A 22,819-nucleotide genomic window follows, 5' to 3' on the forward strand; every position below is an offset into this window, starting at 1 on the left:
TGACCACCCAGCGCAACTGTTAAAGTGCTGGGGAACTGTTGACCGCCCCACTGCGATACGGACCACCTGAGCGCAGAATCTAAGTGACCACGGGTCTTCACCCACGACCCCTTGAGGGGGAAGCAGGACCACAACTCCTTTAGGGGGATGTGGAACTTAGCTGCCTAGTGCCCACCAGGTTGCGCTCAGAATAGTCCCACAGTGGTTTGGAGAACAGAATGACACTGCTGCGTGGAGAAGGTAGGATCAGAGATTCAAGCCGGAGTTCAGTAAACTAGCCAAGGATCAGAACAGGCGGCAGACTGGAGATATCGAGGTCACAAGCCAGAGGTCAGAGCAGGCGGAGAAGGATCAGTGGTCGGGGTCACAAGCCAAAGGTCAGGGCAGCGGAGATCAATAGTCGAGGTCACAAGCCGGGGTCACAACAGGAATCAACAGGATATTAGCCAGGAACAACTAGCACAATGCCACAAACTAGTTCACAGAAACTAGAGTAGCAGGAATACTACCAGTCACCAACGTGGTGATGGCAGAATCCAAGCTATCAGGATAATGGACTTCACTGACCCACCACGGATGCAGCGAACGTCCATCAGGCATGGAAAAAATGGAAAATAACAAACGGCTGAACTAACGGATAAATATATATATTAGCAAGCCTGCATATATATTTATCAAGAAACTAGCTAAAGCACAGGTAATAAGGTCACATTGAACTACATTAACAGATCTATTACAGAGTGACAAAGTGCCCAGCAGACCAGCGTACTGACCGATATGTCGGGCCGGGTCTAAACTGGGAGGCAGACTTTTATGTAGACCTCAGCCAATGAGTGCAGGCATGCAAATTCCCACACAGCTGAATGGTAATCACTCAATCCTGAGCTGGTCTGATCTGCTAGCTGACTGAATGCAAAGGACTTTCATAAGAAATAAATGCAGTATTATGTAACAACATGCATGTAGGAAATCCAGGGCTATCCGGCCGCAGCTTAGCTGCAGCAAGTAATAGGTGGAATGATGACAGCATCCTAAGCTGCCCTAAACTGCAGAGCGATCGCAAATGACAATGAGACTCATTGCGAATGCACAACCGAATGCAAGCAGATAAGTCAGAACTGCCCAGTTGCAGCTCCACTGCAAGCGGCAGAACATGCTACAGGAGAGATCCTGACAGTGACATTTCTCCTTTATAGTGGAAGGTCTAGAGGCCCCCAAAAATTAATTCAGATATTAAAAAAGTGTAAAGATGGCCTATCGGAAAGGAGACCACTTAGGGTATACTTTATTTAGCACATAGACAATGCATTTCACGGCTCAAAGCTGCTTCCTCAGGTCAATAAAGTGCCTTTAAAGGGAACCTAAACTGAGAAGGATATTAATTTTTCCTTTTAAAATAATACCAGTTGCCTGACTCTCCTACGATCCTGTGTCTCTAATACTTTTAGCTACAGCCCCTCAACAACCATACAGAGCAGGTGCTCTGACTGAAGTCAGACTGGATTAAGTGCATGCTAGTTTCAGGTGTGTGATTCAGCCACTACTGCAGCCAAAGTGACCAGCAGGACTGCCAAGGAACTGGCATTGTTTAAAAGGAAACATCCATGTCCCTCTCAGTTAAGGTTCCCTTTAAATATTAGGAGGTAACCAGCTGTAACCTAAAGGGAAAAGTGGTATAAGAAAAAGTGGGGAGGTTAGTGGGTCTATAAATCACTATGTACTCTACAAAGTAGGTGTGTGGTGACAGAGGTACAGTATAATATTTTATTTGTTATAATTTTGATGATTACGGCTTTCATCTTATGAAAACCTCAAAATCAAAACAAGTGAAAGTAGCCTGTACTGCGCTCCACACGGTACAAGGTGCGTCGAGGGAAGAGATATCCGGGAGTGCTTATAATCCCGTGGAAGAATTGAGACAATACTTTTATCAGTGATTTAAAAGTGGAAGTGGTAACCCTGCATCTTCTTTTGTTTACGTTCATATTATTCGTCATTTTCCTCAGGCTGCTTGTTTGCACAGTACTGTACTTCTAGGGCTGGTGCTATTCGATTTGTCTTACAAATTTTATCAGGCATCAACTCACTTGCAACCAGCCAAAAGAGAGCAGCCGACCATGTGTTTTACACTGACTATGACGCATGCGCCACCCACTTCTTATTGTATCCAGAGAAAGCATCAAGTTGGGGCCAAAAACGTGTTTACTATAACATGCCAAAAACAAGGAAGGGGAGCTGGAGTAACATAGATCAAGGGAATAAGAAGTGTCTGGGAGAATGGCGAGTGCTAGAAAGCAAAAGGAGAGAAGAGGAAGCATTGGAAATTTTGTGCTGGGAAGAAAGGGGAAAGGAATTGCCAGAGAACAAGAGGATGAAAAGGTATAAAAAAGGTATAGGGAAAGATTGATCGTGGACAGGTAAACAGCCAAAGTACCTATGGACCCAGCAGTTGACTCCTGTTCCATTAAGACAAGTGATAGACAAATTCCTTGATCTCTAGGTTGTGTTTAGAAAAAGACAATACAACTCATATCATTCTTATAGGAGACAATACCAAAACCTGGGGATCAGTGCAGGGACATAACTAGAAATCACTGGGCCCCGTGTAAAACTTTGGATGGGGCCCCCTCCTCACCCTTCACTTTCTGTGAACCAATATTGGCTAGTGCACACTTGAATGTGTTTTTCCCATGCAGATAAAAACAGACAGCAGTGAAGCACAGCACGCATTTTCTCTATCAGTTACATTAGCTTCTGTGATAAATGTGCATGTTTTCACACATACAGACACTCATGGGGCTTGATTCACTAAACCACTAGCGTTTTGCATAATGTTTTTCGTGTGCAAAGAAAATTTGCATTTGCGTGCGATAATTGTTAAGCGTGTTATGCGCACAAAACGCTAGTGTAACCATGATAGCAATTATCACGGTGTAGTGAATCAAGCCCATGGTGTGCAGAAAACACATACAGAAAACTGACAGGTGAGTGTGCTCCCAGCCCCAGCTTCTTATTACACTCACTCTGTACATCTCTGATGGAGCAGAACAGGCTCTGCAGACTTCTCCAGCATTACTACAGTACACAGCACTTGGGGAGGGGTAGAGAGGTTGGTGGCTGGGCACTGTACACAAAAGCCTACTGCACACTGAACAGGGACTGTCTACATGTGTTTGTCTATAAAACTTTTATCTCCGTGCCCCGACTCCTCAAGCATCACTACAGTACACAGAACTTGGGGAGAGGTAGAAAGGCTGGGGGTAGAGCAACGCTGTAAATAAGACCCTGCTAAACACTGAATAGGGTTTGTTTACAAATCTTTGTGTACGTGGCAGAGCAGATGCAGTCATTAGAACAATTGTGCAGAGAGCAGAAAGTTTTTTCTCGTCATGCCCTTAATTGTCAGTCTCTCAGGACAGGGAAAAGAAACTTCTCCCCCTACGGGATCCCCTGCTGCTTCTGGGGCCCCCTGGGGCTACATCCCTTGCAGGGTCTATTGTTACGCCCCTGGATCAGTGTGTACATGATTATTTGCAAGATAGACACAAGGACACACAGGTGGATTTAAATAATCCTATACATGTTCTTTATATCAACACCTTTTTTACATGAATATTAATAATGTGGTTATTTTAAAGGTGCAGGAATGGGCATGACATCCCCTGTATCAATTATTGGCTATCCTTCAGAAAACCAGTCTCTCGAACCAAATGTCAAGGTATTGATTCGAATTCCAACTGACTTCCAAGCAGATCCACCAACTCCTATTGATGAGAGTATCCGCATTGAAGACAGGGAAGGTTTCACTATATATGCCACGTAAGTTTTAAAAAGACCGCTGATAAGTCTGACAAAGTTTAGTATCAAGGAGTGTTCAAAAAAACTACATTACTCAGAAGTGTAACTAGAATGTGTGGGGACCCCCTGCAAAAAGAGCATGGGTCCATAGGTCCCTCTACTTCCTTCACTCCACAAGTGCAGCCAGCCAACAAAAACAATGGGTATGATTCACAAAGCTTTTTCACTGGTTTTCCTGTTTTCACCTTATCTGTTACTTTTTGAAATCCCCAAAAAGCAAAATTATAATATAATTAAGGTAAGAATAGTAATATTTAAATGAAGGAACAACTTATTTTGAGTGGTTATTTTGCTTGTAAATGTGCTGAAAGGTTATTTTTATCAATTAGGAGATAAATAAGTAATTTTTGAGAAGTTTTGTGAATAGAGCCCAATGTATAAAAAAATACCCTCCCCTACCGCCCCCTCCCACCATGCAGAGTAGTGCAGGGAACAGTGTAATATATACTTTTTGAAGGTCTCCTCCATTCTTAACAGCCACATGCCCTGTGCTGCCATCCTCTGGCCACCAAGGGTGTGACTGGCATCGGTTATGTAATCAGGAGTCGGCAAATGGCAGCAGAGAGTGTGCTGTGAAGCATGAAAGAGACCTGCAGCACTGGAACAGCTAAATGTTACACCACCTCTCCCTGCTCTATTCTGCATGCGGGTATGGAGAGGGAGGAGGAATTGGCACCCACGCCCCCCGTGGGGGTTATTGTTATACCTCTGACAGCAGTAGAGTTCATTAACTCATACCGTAGTAGTTGATTTGTCATATTACAATCTGGGCACCTCTTTCTGCTGTTTATATCCGACAAAAGTTTACCTCGGGCCTCCAAACCCACTTGCGGACCCATCAGTGTGCACAGTTTGGGGAGTTTCAGCATCCTGCCTACCTGCTCATCCAGCAGCAGCAGGGGCAGGTAAACGCACTGCTCCCTCCAGTGCGCCCTCCAGAGACTGGTGAGGGCAGCCAGTCCTCAGTAGCCTCCTCTGCTCCCTCCACAGCTCCCTCCTCAGCTTCCCGTGCAAGCAAATGGCAGACCCTGCTCAGCAACACCTTTCTGGGTGTGACCAGGGCACTGCCTCCCGGTCACAGGCGCATCTGGATACTGAACTGTTGCTTGCCCGGGCCATGTGCTCCCAGCTCCTGCTATACTCCTTTGTGCAGGAGGAGAGTGACATGCGTGTGCTCCTGCAGTATGGGATCCCAGAGTGGCGTATCCCCAGCCGCCACACACTTCTCCTGAACAGCGATTCCAGCACTGCACGAGTCTGGGGTGGCAAATGTGGCCCATTCGCTCGATCACGCTGTGGGCTAGCGGGTCCATGTCACCATGGACTCACCATGGTCCATGTCACCCGTCCTTCAGCGCGCACTGGGTCAACTTGGTGGAAGGAAAGGGTTGAGGCCGCAAGTGGCGCAGCAGCAGCATCCCAGTTGGTTGTGCCACCCTGCGGGTTCAGGGGAGATGCAGCAGGCTCCATTGATCCAGTTCCCTACTCTGGCACACCCGCCAAGCGGCCCTGCCTCAACAGCAGCGTGAAGCCCCGCCACTGCCAAGTGCTGCTGGAGATGACCAGCCTGGGAAAGGAGAAGCTGATGGGCGCCAACATCCTGGCCGCCCTGAGGGAGCAGGAGCAGAGGAGGCTTACCCCCAGAGGCCTCAGAGTCAGATTGGTGATGTCCAAAAATGGGGCAAACCTGCTGGCCGCCCTCCGCATGGGAGACTTCACCCACGTCCCCTGTTTGGCCCACATCCTGAACCTTGTGGTGCAGAGGTTCCTGTGCACCTTCCTGGGAATGGAGGATCTGCTGGTGTTAAGCTTGGAGGTTTAATCTCCACAGTCAGCATACAACACATAAGCTGACGTGAAGGAGGTACACACACCAGCACAAGGGATCAGGATATCCCCAGTTTAGTGGAGGAGAGGACTGACTCCAATAGGAGATTGTGGTGCACAGAGCCGGTGCAGATCCGAACAGCCACAAACAACACTTTCGTAATAACGTCTCAGCGCAAAGTAGCGCTGAGCGCATAAACCAGGACTGAGGAGATCAGGACAGGTAGACAGAATGAACGCTTGCTTAACTAGCCACTACTTAGTGACAGCAAGCGTCCACAATAAGACAGACTGGAATGAGGCAGCCAATGCGTTTGCAGCGATGGCGTGCCTCACAAAGACAGGACAAGATAGTCAGGAAATAGCAGGATCAAGATAGATGAACGTAACACAGACAAATATACAACAAGTATGTTTTCCAAGCGTATTACAATTACAGCTATCAATGAAACTATTTGTAACGTCTGACTAACATATGTATATATCGGCAATGAACCGATATATGACATAAGCAGGAACACTGACTAGCACTGGAGCAATACAGGGAACAGGGCTCAGAAGGATTCGCTATCTCTTCGCAGAGATGAACGCAATCCACAAACGGTAACAGGACAGGATTCAGAAGGATTCGTTATCTCCTCGCAGAGATGAACGCAATCCACAAACAGGACCAGGAGCAGGATACTAGCTCAGCACGGGTGCTCACGATACGCGCAAACTACCAAAACGTGCTGGAAGGCTGACTAACTGAACACAGGAAATAAACAGTTCGTGTACGTATATATCAGCGACACTGATGTATCAACGTAACACGAATACAAGGAAAATAACAAAATGCGCAAGTATGCGTATATATTGGCGATGAACCAATATATGACACAAGACAAGCAAGTAGCAACTTCTAGAACAAGAGCAGAACTAGGAGGACTCGCTGACCCCTTCGCAGGAGTCAGCGCAGTCCACACGGACCAGGAACAAGGTGGGGCACGAGCAGAGTAACAGACAGAATCTGAGACTATGGTAGCCCATCAAGCATTGCAGGAAGCAGTTCTTTATACTGAGGTCATCCAATGGGAGCAGACCTGCAGATTCCCACACAAGTGAATGGTAATTAATCACAGGCTGACAGCAGGAAAAGGCAGACAATGATATGCAGCCTGCAGGAAAGGGATTGCCCCTCCATTGCAGCAGACAATGTTTGTTTACACAAAAGCATATTAAACTGTCATTAACTTCAGAGCGACTGCAGATGGAATCAGCAACTAGTTTAAGTGCAAACCAAACTATGCAAGAAAATGCATGTAATGACATCAGAACTGCTTGGGTTACAATACCACTGCAGCCAGCAGTAAACGCTGCAGACATGATCATAACATTACCCCCCCCCCCCCCTTAAAAGCGGATACCAGACGCTTTTCAAAACTGAAATTCCCAACAAAACAATCTGACTGATAATTCATGATGACCGGGACAGCCCGGCAAGACCAAATTCCAGAATCAGTCCCCACAAGACTGGACCCATCAGAACCAGAACCTACAGAACCATGCCCGTCAGCACTACAAGCCTCAGTGTGATGCCCATCAGAACCACGACTTCCAGAAAAAAGCCCCCAGAAACTCTCTGAGCGATACCCACCGCCTTCCCGGGACCGTCCAAAAACGCCAAAGCCTTTGCAATGCCCACCGGAACTGTCCCTACCAACACAAAACCCACCGTTGAACCAGTCCAAGGTACCAGGACAAGTTTCCTCAGAGATCTCCCAGAACACTTGGAAGCTCCAAAGAGATCCCCACAGGTCAGAACGCCCCTTAGGCTCACATGGAGAACCATCAAGAACCCCCATGGAACCCAGGGCAACTCTAGAGTCAGGGTCACAAGGACAAACATCAAGATCAGGGCTTTTAGGGACCAGAACCATCTCCGGGCATGCAGGCCAACCGGCAACATCAGAACATGTCTCCACTAGGGAAGCGTGTGAGCACGCCAACACAGACACACTTGGGCACTCTGGCATACGAAGCACATCTGGGCACACCGGCACAAGAGAGACTTCTGGGCATGTCAAGGAACTGCGAACCTCAAAGTCAGTCAAGGTAGGACCGAAACCAGGACTGGGCAAAAAAAAATCATCATGACTAGACTTCACAGTTACTGGATTCTCACTAAAAAATGCAGGATCAGACTTAGATGTCTCTGATTCCAGCAAGGTTATTAACAAATCATGTTCAGGGGCATTTACAAGACAGGACAAATCTTCTGATGTATGCACCAAACTAGACAGGGTTCCCATAACTTCTTCTGGACTAGACAGAGACTCATCAAATACACTGGATTGGAGCTCATGAAGGGCTGCAAAACAAGTCAGTAGTGCAGCAATCCCCACTGAACTAGGCAAAACTGAGTAACTCACTGGACAGAAAGGGGACTCTGGAACTTCTGCCACACCGGCCAGAGAACCAGAATTTTCCAGGATACAGGGCTGGGTTTCAGAAACACTCATTAACCCGGACTGAAATTCTGAGATTTCTATTATTTTTTCCAGCGAGTCAGAATTATCCATGTTACAGGGCAAGACTTTTGAAACATTCAGAGGACAGGGCTGGAGTTCCTCGGCTGTTACAACACTGGAGAGGGACTCAACAACATTGGTTAAATCAGACTGTGTACAGGGCAAGGTATCTAACACACTTGCTGACGAGGACAATATTTCAATGGCTTCTGCTTCGCTGGGCAGAAATTCATCAAGTTTTATTAGAGCAGACTGTAATTCCAAAACAGCTGCTAGACAAGTGAATATTACTGCAACACCAACTGAGGTAAGCAGTGCCTCAGACTCCTCTGCTAGAGGGTTTGAAGTATCCAAAGTACTGGGTGAAGCATAAGACTCTGTGACCACAGCTTCACTGGACAGGATCACTGAACAGTCCATATTGCAGGGCAAAACCATGGAAGCACCTGCTGGACAGCATAATGATTCTGTGACCTGAGTTTCATTGGAGAGATCTACTGCACAATTCATGGTACAGGGCAAATTTACTGGAACATTTTCTGAACACGGTAATAATTCTGCGATTTCGGATTCACATAGCAGACGCTCTGAGTTATTCACGAAGCTAGAGTGAGGTGTAGAAACAGGAAGATCAAAACACAATGTTTGCGCATCTAAATCACCATTCAATTGTGAAATTGGAAAATTCAGATGCTGGGGTTCTGAGGTTTCTGGACAGGATTGCTGGGACTCGGAAACTGATGTAGTGCATCTATTGGCATCTGCTGGATCAGACAGGAGTTGAACTTTATTAACACAGGTAATTTCTGCAGAAGTGTTTGCAGAGACAGGCAAGATTTTTCTGGTGTCTGTTTCAATGAACAAAGACTCATGAGTACTGGCTAGGCTGGACTCAGAAGTCAGCAGGACCTCTGGATTCTCTGCTGAGAAATTTGTGCAGGGCAAAGTTAAGAAAGTATCAGTGGCTTCTGTTTTACTGGGAAGTAACACTGAGTTATCCATGGTACAGGGTGGAGTTACAGGAACATTCACAAGACATGGCAGGGACTCAGTAACTGGAGAAGTGGGACAGTCTCCAATTGACAGTGTGTCTTCCCTGGTATCAACTGATTGAATCGCATAAAAATCGTCCAAAATCATTTTCCACACATCGATCAATGGAGCCACAAGGTCATACCCACACACACCAGTTTTTATTAGGTTATAGGCAGACTTAATGCATGCATTCAATACTAATTCACTTTTTGCACTGTAAAATTGACAAAATGAACTCGAATCATTCTTCCATTCATTGACCAGAGCTTCCATCTCTCCTTTCTCAAATGGAGGATTCCAAGCATACTTAACAGGCAGATCACAGTTTGCAAATGTGGTTTTGGCAGAAACATACATTGGATTATTTAGCAGGCGATTGGCAGATTTCTTATTCCTAAGGATCTCCAATACCTGTAGCAAGTGTTGGACTGTAGTGTATGCAAATTTTTTTTGCTGCACGAATAGATTGATTTGTTCAATACTCTGTAATATATCCTCATAATCATACTCAGATAATTCTTTTAAACAAAAATCTTTATTTTCCCTAGCCAGTGATGAAAGTTCATTAGTAGTTTCATAAGTCCATTTAACTCCCCTGAAAGACAATTGCATTTCATTATCTGTTAATGGCAGAATCTCATTGCAGGTCTGATGCGCAGTCGCTAAAGATAACGATTCTGCAGATTGGACACGTTTCTTAGAACGTTTGCGTTTTGCCTTTGACCTTGCTGTTTTTGGTGATTTATTCAAAGCTGCAGGAAAATTATCAGTAACACTTTCTGCTTGCTGCTCATTCTTGCAAGCAATTGAAGGAGCAGCTGATTGGCCTGCTGCCAGGAGTTCATTAAGAGGAAAAGGCAATGGATCTATGCGCAACCAATTGTGAATTACAAAAGCTATAAATTGCAAAGGACTTTGTCTAAACTGAGTGTGATCTAAGACATCGATTGCCCAATCAAAAAGTTTGCCCTTAAAAAGAGCACAAACGATCCAATCAGACCAGGTAGAAATTGCAGAAGCCCGAAAGTCGGGATTGGCCAGAACTTTAACCAATTCTGATATAAATTTGTCTGTAACTTCAGGACCAAGCTTTTCAAATTTTTTAAAGGAGCAGGACCCCTGACAAACAGTGTCATAATTTCTGGAAATTCCCCCCACAATAGGGATTGGTAATGGGGCTACCATAATGTTAAGCTTGGAGGTGTAATCTCCACAGTCAGCATACAACACATAAGCTGACGTGAAGGAGGTACACACACCAGCACAAGGGATCAGGATATCCCCAGTTTAGTGGAGGAGAGGACTGACTCCAATAGGAGATTGTGGTGCACAGAGCCGGTGCAGATCCGAACAGCCACAAACAACACTTTCGTAATAACGTCTCAGCACAAAGTAGCGCTGAGCGCATAAACCAGGACTGAGGAGATCAGGACAGGTAGACAGAATGAACGCTTGCTTAACTAGCCACTACTTAGTGACAGCAAGCGTCCACAATAAGACAGACTGGAATGAGGCAGCCAATGCGTTTGCAGCGATGGCGTGCCTCACAAAGACAGGACAAGATAGTCAGGAAATAGCAGGATCAAGATAGATGAACGTAACACAGACAAATATACAATAAGTATGTTTTCCTAGCGTATTACAATTACAGCTATCAATGAAACTATTTGTAACGTCTGACTAACAGCTGGAAGCAGCGCAAAAAATTGTTTGCCATTTTCGCCTCTCCGCCACCGCCTCAGCAATCCTGGATGATCTGAAGCAGCGCGAGCGCCTGCCACAACACCTTCTCATCATCGATGTACCAACTTGCTGGAACTCCACCCTGGCAGTGTTGGAGCGGCTGTGCCAGCACAGGAGGGATGTCACCTGCTACATCGTTGAGAATGTCTCTGGCACCACACACCTCCAAGTCATTCTGAATGCAGATTGGGGGCAGATGCGGCAGGTGTGCCTGGTGTTGGCTCACTTCCTGCAGGGAACCAACATGGTGAGCCGGGAGCGGGCATCCATCTGCGAGTGGGTGCCCCTGGTTTTCCTGCTGCACAGAGCTGTGGTTGATCTGCTGGAAGAGGTAGAGGCAGCCCAGACCCAGCTGGATCGGCAGGAAGCTGCACAGTCCACCTGTCAGAAGGAGGAAGAGGAGGACTTGCAGTTAGTGGAAGAGGAGTGGGAGGTTCCTGATTTGGCTGTTGAGGAGGAAGTGCAAAGCGCAGCTGCAGTGGTGCAAGGGTGGAGAAGGCATGACGAGGCTCAGCAGGCAGAAGAGTAGGACAGGCGTGTCGTCTCCGGGGGGGGGGGGGGGTTGGGGGGATGTTGGCGATGATTTGTCTGCTCTGGTGCACCTCTTCCCCATGGCTGCCTGCGCAGGGACCCCAGGGGGACCCAGATGCGGGAGAGGGAGGACATCTGTATCACCATGATCCTGGACTCATGGGAGGCCCAACTGCGGCTGTATGACCACTTCCTGGAACCTCACGGTTGTTTTCCTTTGTGCCGTGGTACCACCGCTAGGTGCCATGGCCTACTATACTGCTGCTGCCTGCCACACGTTACTCCTCCTGCTGCTGCATTTACCTCCAGTTCTCTGTGCTCCCACCGCCAAGGTGTCACACGCCACTACTGTTGCTAGCTATTACGCCCAAAAAACGCTATGTTGTTGAAAAAAAATTCTGAGGTGTCTGGGTTGAAAACTAGGCTGTCCCATTTGTGTATTGGACACATTGTGGGCTTCACGACTGCTGTCTGGAACCTCTTGTGTATTCGTGATGTTTATTTACAGTCGTGGTACCACTGCTAGATGCCATGGCCTATTATGCTGCCTGCTGCCACATGTACAGTGGTGTGAAAAACTATTTGCCCCCTTCCTGATTTCTTATTCTTTTGCATGTTTGTCACACTTAAATGTTTCTGCTCATCAAAAACCGTTAACTATTAATCAAAGATAACACAATTGAACACAAAATGCTGTTTTAAATGATGGTTTTTAATATTTGGTGAGAAAAAAAACTCCAAATCTACATGGCCCTGTGTGAAAAAGTGATTGCCCCCCTTGTTAAACAATAACTTAACTGTGGTTTACCACACCTGAGTTCAATTTCTGTAGTCACCCCCAGGCCTGATTACTGCCACACCTGTTTCAATCAAGAAATCACTTAAATAGGAGCTATCTGACACAGAGAAGTAGACCAAAAGCACCTCAAAAGCTAGACATCATGCCAAGATCCAAAGAAATTCAGGAACAAATGAGAACAAAGTACTGTAATTGAGATCTATCAGTCTGGTAAAGGTTATAAAGCCATTTCTAAAGCTTTCTGACTCCAGCGAACCACAGTGAGAGCCATTATCCACAAATGGCAAAAACATGGAACAGTGATGAACCTTCCCAGGAGTGGCTGGCCGACGAAAATTACCCCAAGGGCGCAGAGAAAACTCATCCGAAAGGCCACAAAAGACCCCAGGACAACATCTAAAGAACTGCAGGCCTTACTTGCCTTAATTAAGGTCATTGTTCACGACTCCACCATAAGAAAGAGACTGGGCAAAAACGGTCTGCATGGCAGATATCCAAGGCGCAAACCACTTTTAAGCAAAAAGAACATTAAGGCTCGTCTCAATTTTGCTAAAAAAAAATCTCAATGATTGGCAAGACTTTTGGGAAAATACCTTGTGGACCGACGAGACAAAAGTTGAACTTTTTGGAAGGTGCGTGTCCCGTTACATCTGGCGTAGAAGTAACACAGCATTTCAGCAAAAGAGCATCATACCAACAGTAAAATATGGTGGTGGTAGTGTGATGGCCTGGGGTTGATTTGCTGCTTCAGGACCTGGAAGGCTTGCTGTGGTAGATGGAACCATGAATTCTACTGTCTACCAAAAAATCCTGAAGGAGAATGTCCGGCCATCTGTTTGTCAACTCAAGCTGAAGCGATCTTGGGTGCTGCAGCAGGACAATGACCCAAAACACACCAGCAAATCCACCTCTGAATGGCTGAAGAAAAACAAAATAAAGACTTTGGAGTGGCCTAGTCAAAGTCCTGACCTGAATCCTATTGAGATGTTGTGGCATGACCTTAAAAAGGCGGTTCATGCTAGAAACCCTCAAATAAAGCTGAATTACAACAATTCTGCAAAGATGAGTGGGCCAAAATTCCTCCAGAGCACTGTAAAAGACTCGTTGCAAGTTATCGCAAACGCTTGATTGCAGTTATTGCTGCTAAGGGTGGCCCAACCAGTTATTAGGTTCAGGGGGCAATTTCTTTTTCACGCAGGGCCATGTAGGTTTTGAGTTATTTTTCTCACTAAATAATAAAAACCATCATTTAAAACTGCATTTTGTGTTCAATTATGTTATCTTTGACTAATAGTTAACGGTTTTTGATGAGCAGAAACATTTAAGGGTGACAAACATGCAAAAAAATAAGAAATCAGGAAGGGGGCAAATAGTTTTTCACACCACTGTAACTCCTCCTCTTGCTGCTGCTTTTACCTCCTGCTCTCTGTGTTCCCACTGCCAGGGTCCACAGAATGAGGCACTGCAGCCATGTGCCACCAGCTATTACACCAAAAAATAGCTATGTTGTAAAAAAAAAATAAAAAAATTCTCAGGTGTCTGAGTTGAAAACTGTGCTGTCCCAGTTGTGTATTGGACACAATGTAGGCTTCATGACCACTGTCTGGAACCTCCTGTGTGTTTCCGGTGTTTATTTATAGCCATAATACCACTGCTAGGTGCCATGGCCTATTATGCTGCCTGCTGCCACATGTTACCCCTCCTCCTGCTGCTTGTAGCTCCTGCTCTCTGTGCTCCCACCTCCAGGGTCCACATAATAAGGCGCTGCTGCCATGCGCCACCAGCTGTTATGCCAAAAAATAGCTAATATATATATATATATATATATATATATATATATATATATATATATATATATATATATATATATATATATATATTATATATACACATTTTTTTTTTACTCCTCCTCCTCCTGCTGCTGCTGCTTGTACCTCCTGCTCTCTTTTTTTTTCCCACCGACAGGGTCCACAGAATAAGGTGCTACTGCCACTCGCCACCAGCTATTACGCCAATAAATAGCTACAGTGCTGCCCATAATTATAATTATTATTTATATAGCGCCGACATCTTCCACAGCGCTGTACAGAGTATATATAGTCTTGTCACTAACTGTCCCTCAAAGGAGCTCACAATCTAGTCCCAACCATAGTCATATGTCTATATTGTATAGTGTATATATTGTAGTCTAGGGCCAATTTAGGGTGGAAGCCAATTAAATTATCTGTATGTTTTTGGGTTGTGGGAGGAAACCGGAGTGCCCAGAGGAAACCCACGCAGACACGGGGAGAACATACAAACTCCTTGCAGATGTTGACCTGGCTGGGATTCGAACCGGGTACCCAGCAATGCAAGGCGAGAGCGCTAACCACTACGCCACCGTGCTGCCCCTGGCAAATTTTTACTTAAAGTTACTTTTATTCAATCAGCAAGTAATTTTTGGACAGGAAATTATAGGTGTCTCCCAAACGATAAGACGACGTACAAAAGGCATTATTGTGGGAAAAAAAATCTTAGCTTTTATTTACATTGGAGCAAAAAGTGTCCAGTCTTGCATGTCTCCACGGGAATTTTTAGCCATTCATTTTTAGCAATGAGCTCCAATTTTTTCAGGTTGGACGGTCTTCTTGCCATCACCCTGATCTTTAGCTTCCTCCACAGATTCTCGATTGGATTCAAGTCATGACTCTGACTGGGCCACTCCAAAACGGTAATGTTGTTTGCTAATCATTTCTTTACTACTTTTGCTGTAGGTTTTGGGTTATTGTCAGCCTGAAATGTCCACTGGTGCCCAAGGCAAAGTTTCTCTGCAGACTGCCTGACATTGCCACCAGCATAACCCATATTCACCAGGATGGTCTTGGTGGTGATCCTTGGATTCTTTTTCACCTCTCTCACAATCCTCCTGTCCAGCAGAGATGTCACTTTTGGCTTCCGACCACATCCTCTGAGATTTCCCACAGAGCGGAACATATTGTATTTTTTAATAATACTTTGCACTGTAGCCACTGGAACTTGAAAACCTTTAGAAATGGCCTTGTAGCCCTTTCCTGACTTGTGAGCAGCCACAATGCGCAGACGCAGGTCCTCACTGAGCTCCTTTGTCTTAGCTATGACAGTTCACAAACCAACTGCAGAGAGCTGCTGTTTTTCACCTGTTGAGTTGATTAAAACAGCTTTTCTCAATTATTCAGGGTAATTAGGATACTCGGTAAGGGTAATGCAGGGTAATTGGACTACTTAGAATGGTAGAGAACTTAGAATTTTCCTACAGACCGTGACAGTTTGTGAAGGGTATGAATAATTTTGGACTGGACACTCTTTGCTCAAATGTAAATAAAAGCTGAGAAATGTTTTTTGTTTTCCCAATTTGAAAAGGGGGTATGAATAATAATTGGCAACACTGTATACAATATATATATATATATATATATATATATATATATTGTGTATATATATATATATTGTGTATATATATATATATATATATATATATATATATATATATATATATATATACATACATATATATATATATATATATATATATATATATATATATATATATATATATATATACAGGGAGTGCAGAATTATTAGGCAAGTGGTATTTTTGAGGAATCATTTTATTATTGAACAACAACCATGTTCTCAATGAACCCAAAAAACTAATTAATATCAAAGCTGAATATTTTTGAAAGTAGTTTTTAGTTTGTTTTTAGTTTTAGCTATTTTAGGGGGATATCTGTGTGTGCAGGTGACTATTACTGTGCATAATTATTAGGCAACTTAACAAAAAACAAATATATACCCATTTCAATTATTTATTTTTACCAGTGAAACCAATATAACATCTCAACATTCACAAATATACATTTCTGACATTCAAAAACAAAACAAAAACAAATCAGTGACCAATATAGCCACCTTTCTTTGCAAGGACACTCAAAAGCCTGCCATCCATGGATTCTGTCAGTGTTTTGATCTGTTACTATCAACATTGCATGCAGCAGCAACCACAGCCTCCCAGACACTGTTCAGAGAGGTGTACTGTTTTCCCTCCTTGTAAATCTCACATTTTATGATGGACCACAGGTTCTCAATAGGGTTCAGATCAGGTGAACAAGGAGGCCATGTCATTAGTTTTTCTTCTTTTATACCCTTTCTTGCCAGCCACGATGTGGAGTACTTGGACGCGTGTGATGGAGCATTGTCCTGCATGAAAATCATGTTTTTCTTGAAGGATGCAGACTTCTTCCTGTACCACTGCTTGAAGAAGGTGTCTTCCAGAAACTGGCAGTAGGACTGGGAGTTGAGCTTGACTCCATCCGCAACCCGAAAAGGCCCCACAAGCTCATCTTTGATGATACCAGCCCAAACCAGTACTCCACCTCCACCTTGCTGGCGTCTGAGTCGGACTGGAGCTCTCTGCCCTTTACGAATCCAGCACGGGCCCATCCATATGGCCCATCAAGACTCATTCTCATTTCATCAGTCCATAAAACCTTAGAAAAATCAGTCTTGAGATATTTCTTGGCCCAGTCTTGACGTTTCAGCTTGTGTGTCTTGTTCAGTGGTGGTCGTCTTTCAGCCTTTCTTACCTTGGCCATGTCTCTGAGTATTGCACACCTTGTGCTTTTGGACACTCCATTGATGTTGCAGCTCTGAAATATGGCCAAACTGGTGGCAAGTGGCATCTTGGCAGCTGCACGCTTTACTTTTCTCAGTTCATGGGCAGTTATTTTGCGCCTTGGTTTTTCCACACGCTTCTTGCGACCCTGTTGACTATTTTGAATGAAACGCTTGATTGTTCGATGATCACGCTTCAGAAGCTTTGCAATTTTAAGAGTGCTGCATCCCTTTGCAAGAAATCTCACTATTTTTGACTTTTCTGAGCCTGTCAAGTCCTTCTTTTGACCCATTTTGCCAAAGGAAAGGAAGTTGCCTAATAATTATGCACACCTGATATAGGGTGTTGATGTCATTTGACCACACCCCTTCTCATTACAGAGATGCACATCACCTAATATGCTTAATTGGTAGTAGGCTTTCGAGCCTACACAGCTTGGAGTAAGACAACATGCATAAAGATGATGATGTGGTCAAAATACTCATTTGCCTAATAATTCTGCACTCCCTGTATATATACACATATATATAGTTATCTGGGTTGAAAACTGTGCTGTCTCAGTTGTGCATAGGACACAATGTGGGCTTCACAACCACTGCTAGAACAAAGAAGCACTTGTGAAAGACCTCTGCGGTCGAAACGTTGTGCTCTGCACTGTGGCACTTGCAATAAAATTGGCCAGCCGGCCTTAAATCCAGGTAGAGACCCAGCATTTTTGTTCTATGTGTGGAAGTAACCCTATGGTGGATGAGGGGCTTTGCTGGTTGACTCCCCGGTGCTGTTAAATATTGGCTTGCAGTGTTGGGATATCTGTATTGCTTCACAACCACTGCCTCATACTTCTTGCTGTTGTTCCTGAATTTTTTACAGCTGTGCTCCCATCTCCAGGGGTCATGGCCTACTTTGCTGAAATTGCTCCTTCTCCTCCTGCTGTTATAATTTTTTGGAATTACTGGCTGCTGCGGTACCACCGCCAGGTTCCGTTGCTTTGTCTGATACCAGCTAATCCGCCTGCTACTCATGCCAATGTAACATGCATGATGCCACAAAAAGGGGGGGGGAAAAGCCACCGAGTACTAGAAGAAGAAGAAGAAGATGGTGAAAAAGAAGAAGATGGTAAAGAAGAAAAAGATTAAGAAGAGGTTGATGAGGAAGAACTACGGCTTACGCAAATTAGATCTATATCATAATTATATATATATAAAATCTTCCCACCAATTTTTTTTATTAATTAGACCTTCACACATATATAATTGACATTTTTTTCTAAAAACAAAATGCATAATGCATCATTTCATGTGAAAAAAAAGGGTTTAGAAACAATTTAAAGGGCATTCGTGATTTTGACTCGTGATTCCGGAGTTCTGAATCTTTCCTTGATTGTGATCATGGCCAATCCGGAAGTGGGCGGATCCGTGATCGGATTCACTCGAATCCGTGATTAGGGGTATACTACCAGCCCCGGTTGAAACCTCAGTCCACGAGTGGCTCCATGCTACTGCTCAGATGTAGCTGTACTCCTGCAGTCTTAGTACAGCCACACTTGTGCATGAATAGGGGTGTGTCTGAAAACTTTCAGAGGGTCCTGGGCGGTGGCAATGGTCTTAAAGAGGACATGGGAAGACTCTGGAGGATCCAGAGGCTTCCCTCTTCTTAGGTAAGTATTCAACTTTTTTATTTTAAAACTAATTTGAACGTTCATTTGAATCTTCTAGACATCAATGTCCAAACAAGCTGACCCAATTGATCATTAGATCAATTTTTGGTCAAAATCAGTCTAATTGGTTAATCGTAACAGATGAAAGGTTTTGATTAGCAGTGGGTAAAATGCGGTGGCAATCGATGGCTCATCATGTTGCACTGAATTGAACAGTACAACGCTGCTGAAATCTATTAAAAATCTATGTCTAGTGTGTGGAAGGATTCAAGCAGACAGATGCCTCTCTGATCAAATTATCATCTAAGAGGAATCTATCTTTTGGCCTCATCGAGTAGTGTATGGCTAGCTTTATGCAAGGCACATGAAAAATGTATATCAATTCCAGCCACGTCCTTGATTATTAGTTTAATTCCTTTAAAAGCTGTTGATACCAGTACTGTTTTGGTATATATAAAGTTGTGCCTATTGTTGTTTGTCTGCTGTTAATGACTGAACTGTGTGCTGAACTACAGTGCTGCCTGTAATTATTCATACGCCTGGCAAATTTTGACTTAAAGTTACCATTATCCAACCAGCAAGTAATTTTTTGACGGGAAATGACATAGGTGTCTCCAAAAAGATAATAAGACGATGTACAAGAGGCATTATTTTGGGAAAAAAACATTTCTCAGCTTTTATTTACATTTGAGCAAAAAGTGTCCAGTCCAAAATTATTCATATCCTTCACAAACTGTCACAGTCTGTGGGAAAATCCAAAGTTCTATACCATTCCAAATAGTCCAGGCTGTTCTAAAGCATCCTATTTACCCTGATTAATTGGGAACAGCTGTTTTAATCAACTCAACAGGTGAAAAACAGCAGCTCTCTGCAGTTGGTTTGTGGACAGTCATGGCTAAGACAAAGGAGCTCAGTGAGGATCTGTGGCTGCACATTGTGGCTGCTCACAAGTCAGGAAAAGGCTACAAGGCCATTTCTAAATGTTTTTAAGTTCAAGTGGCAACAATGCAAAGTATTATTAAAAAATACAAGATATTCCACATCTCAGAGGACGTGTTTGGAAGCCAAAAGTGACGCCTGTGCTGGCCAGGAGGATAGTGAGAGAGTTGAAAATAAATCCAAGGATCACCACCATGGATGCAGATCAAGGAGGACGCCACTTCTACAGATAAGGCTTCCGAAAGCTCGCTTGGCCTTTGCAAATGCTAATCTGGCCAAAGAAGAAGAATTCTGGTCTTCTGTGTTATGGTCAGATGAAACAAAAATTGAATTGTTTGGTCACAATGATGTTTCCTTCATTTGACCTAAAAAAGGAGAGGCCTTCAACCCAAAGAACACCATCCCCACTGTCAAACATGGTGTTGGGAACTAATGCTTTGGGTTTGTTTTTTCAGCCAATGGACCAGGGAACCTAATCACATTAAACGGCTCCATGAAAAAAGAGCAATACGTGAGGATTCTCAACGACAACATCAGGCAATCTGCAGAGAAACTTGGCCTTGGGCACCAGTGGACATTTCAGCATGACAATGACCCAAAACACACAGCAAAATTAAAGACATGGTTAGCAGACAACAACATTAACGTTTTGGAGTGGCCCAGCCAGAGTCCTGATCCTTACTTAATTCCAATTGAGAATCTGTGAAGGAAGCGCTAAAAATCAGGGCGATGGCAAGAGGACCCTCCAACCAGAAAGATTTGGAGCTCATTGCTAAAGATGGATGGGCAAAAATACCCGTGGAAACGTGCAAAAAGCTGGTCTGCAATTATAGGAAGTGTTTTATTGCTGTAATAGCCAATAAAGGCTTTTCCAGTGATTATTGGGTATGAATAATTTTAGACTGGACACTTTTTGCTCAAATGTAAATAAAAGCTGAGAATTTTTTTTTCCCACAATAAGGCTTCTTGTACATCGTCTTAGCTTTTGGAAGACACCTACATCATTTTCCATCAAAAAATGACTTGCTGGTTGAATAAAAGTAACTTTAAGTCAAAATTTGCCAGGGGTATGAATAATTATGGAGAGCACTGTATAAGGAAATTGACACACTTGTTCGAAGTGCTTTTTTATTATTCAATGTTTTTCACTTTAAAACTGCATACAAAATGTATTCCTTACATCTCTTTAAAGTAAGCCACACATCATAGTTTTCTTTTTTTTCAGTTCAAGGATATCAATTTTTACAATTGATTGTACGTTTTGAAACATCTCACCATTGTATCTCACACGTGTTTTACATTTTTCTACAATTACTAAAAAGAAAAAATTGAAAATTCAGAAAAAATTTGCTTTGGTCTAAAAATCAAGAAACTGACAATCTCTCCTACAGCATTCAGCTTTCTAAAATACTGATCAGAATATTCCAACACTCCCGACTTATATTGGGAGAGTCACTCAAAAAAGAAATAACATTTTACATTTTTCAGTAAAACTAATCATTTTTATTCAAAAACTGGAAAATCTAATCTCTTTATTGTGCTGTGTATGGCCACTTTAAGACCTTCGTTTTAACCATTGACTTTGCTATTCTGTTTGTATTTCAGACAGTTTGGAGGATATGCAAAAGAGGTAGATTATGTGACACATGCTACAAAGCTTAAATCTTGTCTTGGACCAGACACATCTTACCATACTGACTATTACATTTGCTGTGGCTATGACCCACCAATGAAACCTTATGGAAGACGAAATGAAGTTTGGTTTGTTAAGAAAACAGAAAACTGAAGAGTGCAATTAAGAACTGAAGATTTTGCGGCTGGTGGAATCAATGGAACCAAGTCTTACTATATTCTGTTAACTAATAAAAATTACTATGTCAGACAAATACACTAATCTTTGACACAACTAATGTAGTGTTTGTAAAGTATTTGGATCACACTGAATGTCATTAAAGCATATTAACATTTACAGGATAGATTAATTGGCATTTAACCACTTGCAGACCACCCACTACCTATGGACGTCGGCAAAGTGGCACCCCCAGGACCGCGTAACGCCGATCGGCGGCAGTACCTGGGGGACTGAACAGCCAGGGATCACGCGCATAGATGAGCGTGTATCTGCCGGCATTAGGCTCCGTCAACCCGCCAGCCATTTAGAAGCGCCGGCGGGTTGTTAACCCCAGATCTGCCGCATGTAAAGTGTATAATACACTTTGTAATGTATACAAATTGTATTATATAGGCTGCCTTCTGCCCTGGTGGTCCCAGTGATCGAGGGACAACCAGGGCAGGAGGCAGCCCCCCTAGTAAACACACACACACACACCGATTCTGCCCCCTGATCACCCACAGCACACCTCAGATCCCCCTCCCCCCCCCCCCCCCCGATCACCCAATCACCCATCAATCACCCCCTGTTACTATCTGTCAATGCTATATTTTAGATTAGGTCATAAACTGCCCCCTGGGGGCTCCTGATCACCCCCCCACACACACCCTCAGATCCTCCCCAGACCCCCCTGTGCACCGTATACATCTATTCTCCCCTGTAATCACCTATCAATCACCCCCTGTCACCACCTGTCACTGCCACCCATCAGATCAGACCCTAACCTGCCCCTTGCGGGCACCTGATCACCCGCCCACACACTCAGATCGCTCGCAGACCTGGCCTCAGATCACCTCCCAAGTGCATTGTTTACATCTAATTTCCACTCTAATCACCCACTGATCACCCATCAATCACCCCTGTCACTGCTACCCATCAGATCAGACCCTCATCTGACCCTTGTGGGCACCCATTTACTCGCCTACACCCTCAGATCGCCCTAAGACCCCACCTGATGACCTCACCAGTGCATTGCTTGCATCTATTCTCCCCTCTAATCACACCCTGATCACCTGTCAATCACCCCGTCACCACCTGTTACTGCTACCCATCAGATCAGACCCTAATCTGCCCCTTGCGGGAACCCAAACACCCGCCCACACCGTCAGATCACCCTCAGACCTCTCCTCCCCCGATCACCTCCCCAGTGCGTTGCTTGCATCTATTCCCCCTCTTATCACACCCTGAGACACCCATCAATCACCTCCTGTCACCCCCTAGCACTCCTATCCATCAGATCAGTCCCTAATTTGCCCCGTGTGGGCTCCTAATCACTCGGCCAAACCCTCAGATCCCCCTCAAACCCCCTTCCGATCACCTCCCCAGTGCATTGATTGCATCTATTCTCCCCTCTAATCACCCCCTGAGACACCCATCAATTTCCTCCTGTCACCCCCTA

The 22,819-nt window shown here is 44.3% G+C and overlaps 1 protein-coding gene across 1 annotated transcript in view; it reads left to right on the forward strand.

Annotated features, from left to right (window-relative positions):
* The window catches only part of HEBP1 (heme binding protein 1), a 161,572-nt gene extending 140,137 nt beyond the window's left edge, over positions 1-21,435 (forward strand). The window contains exons 3-4 of the mRNA XM_068240228.1: positions 3,639-3,819; positions 21,135-21,435. Of these exons, the coding sequence (XP_068096329.1) occupies positions 3,639-3,819; positions 21,135-21,315 (362 nt within the window). The 3' untranslated portion in view covers positions 21,316-21,435. The remainder of the gene's footprint in view (positions 1-3,638; positions 3,820-21,134) is intronic.
* Positions 21,436-22,819: the final 1,384 nt, after the last annotated feature.

The sequence above is a fragment of the Hyperolius riggenbachi genome, chromosome 6 (genome assembly GCF_040937935.1).
Source record: "Hyperolius riggenbachi isolate aHypRig1 chromosome 6, aHypRig1.pri, whole genome shotgun sequence".
Classification (NCBI taxonomy): domain Eukaryota; kingdom Metazoa; phylum Chordata; class Amphibia; order Anura; family Hyperoliidae; genus Hyperolius; species Hyperolius riggenbachi.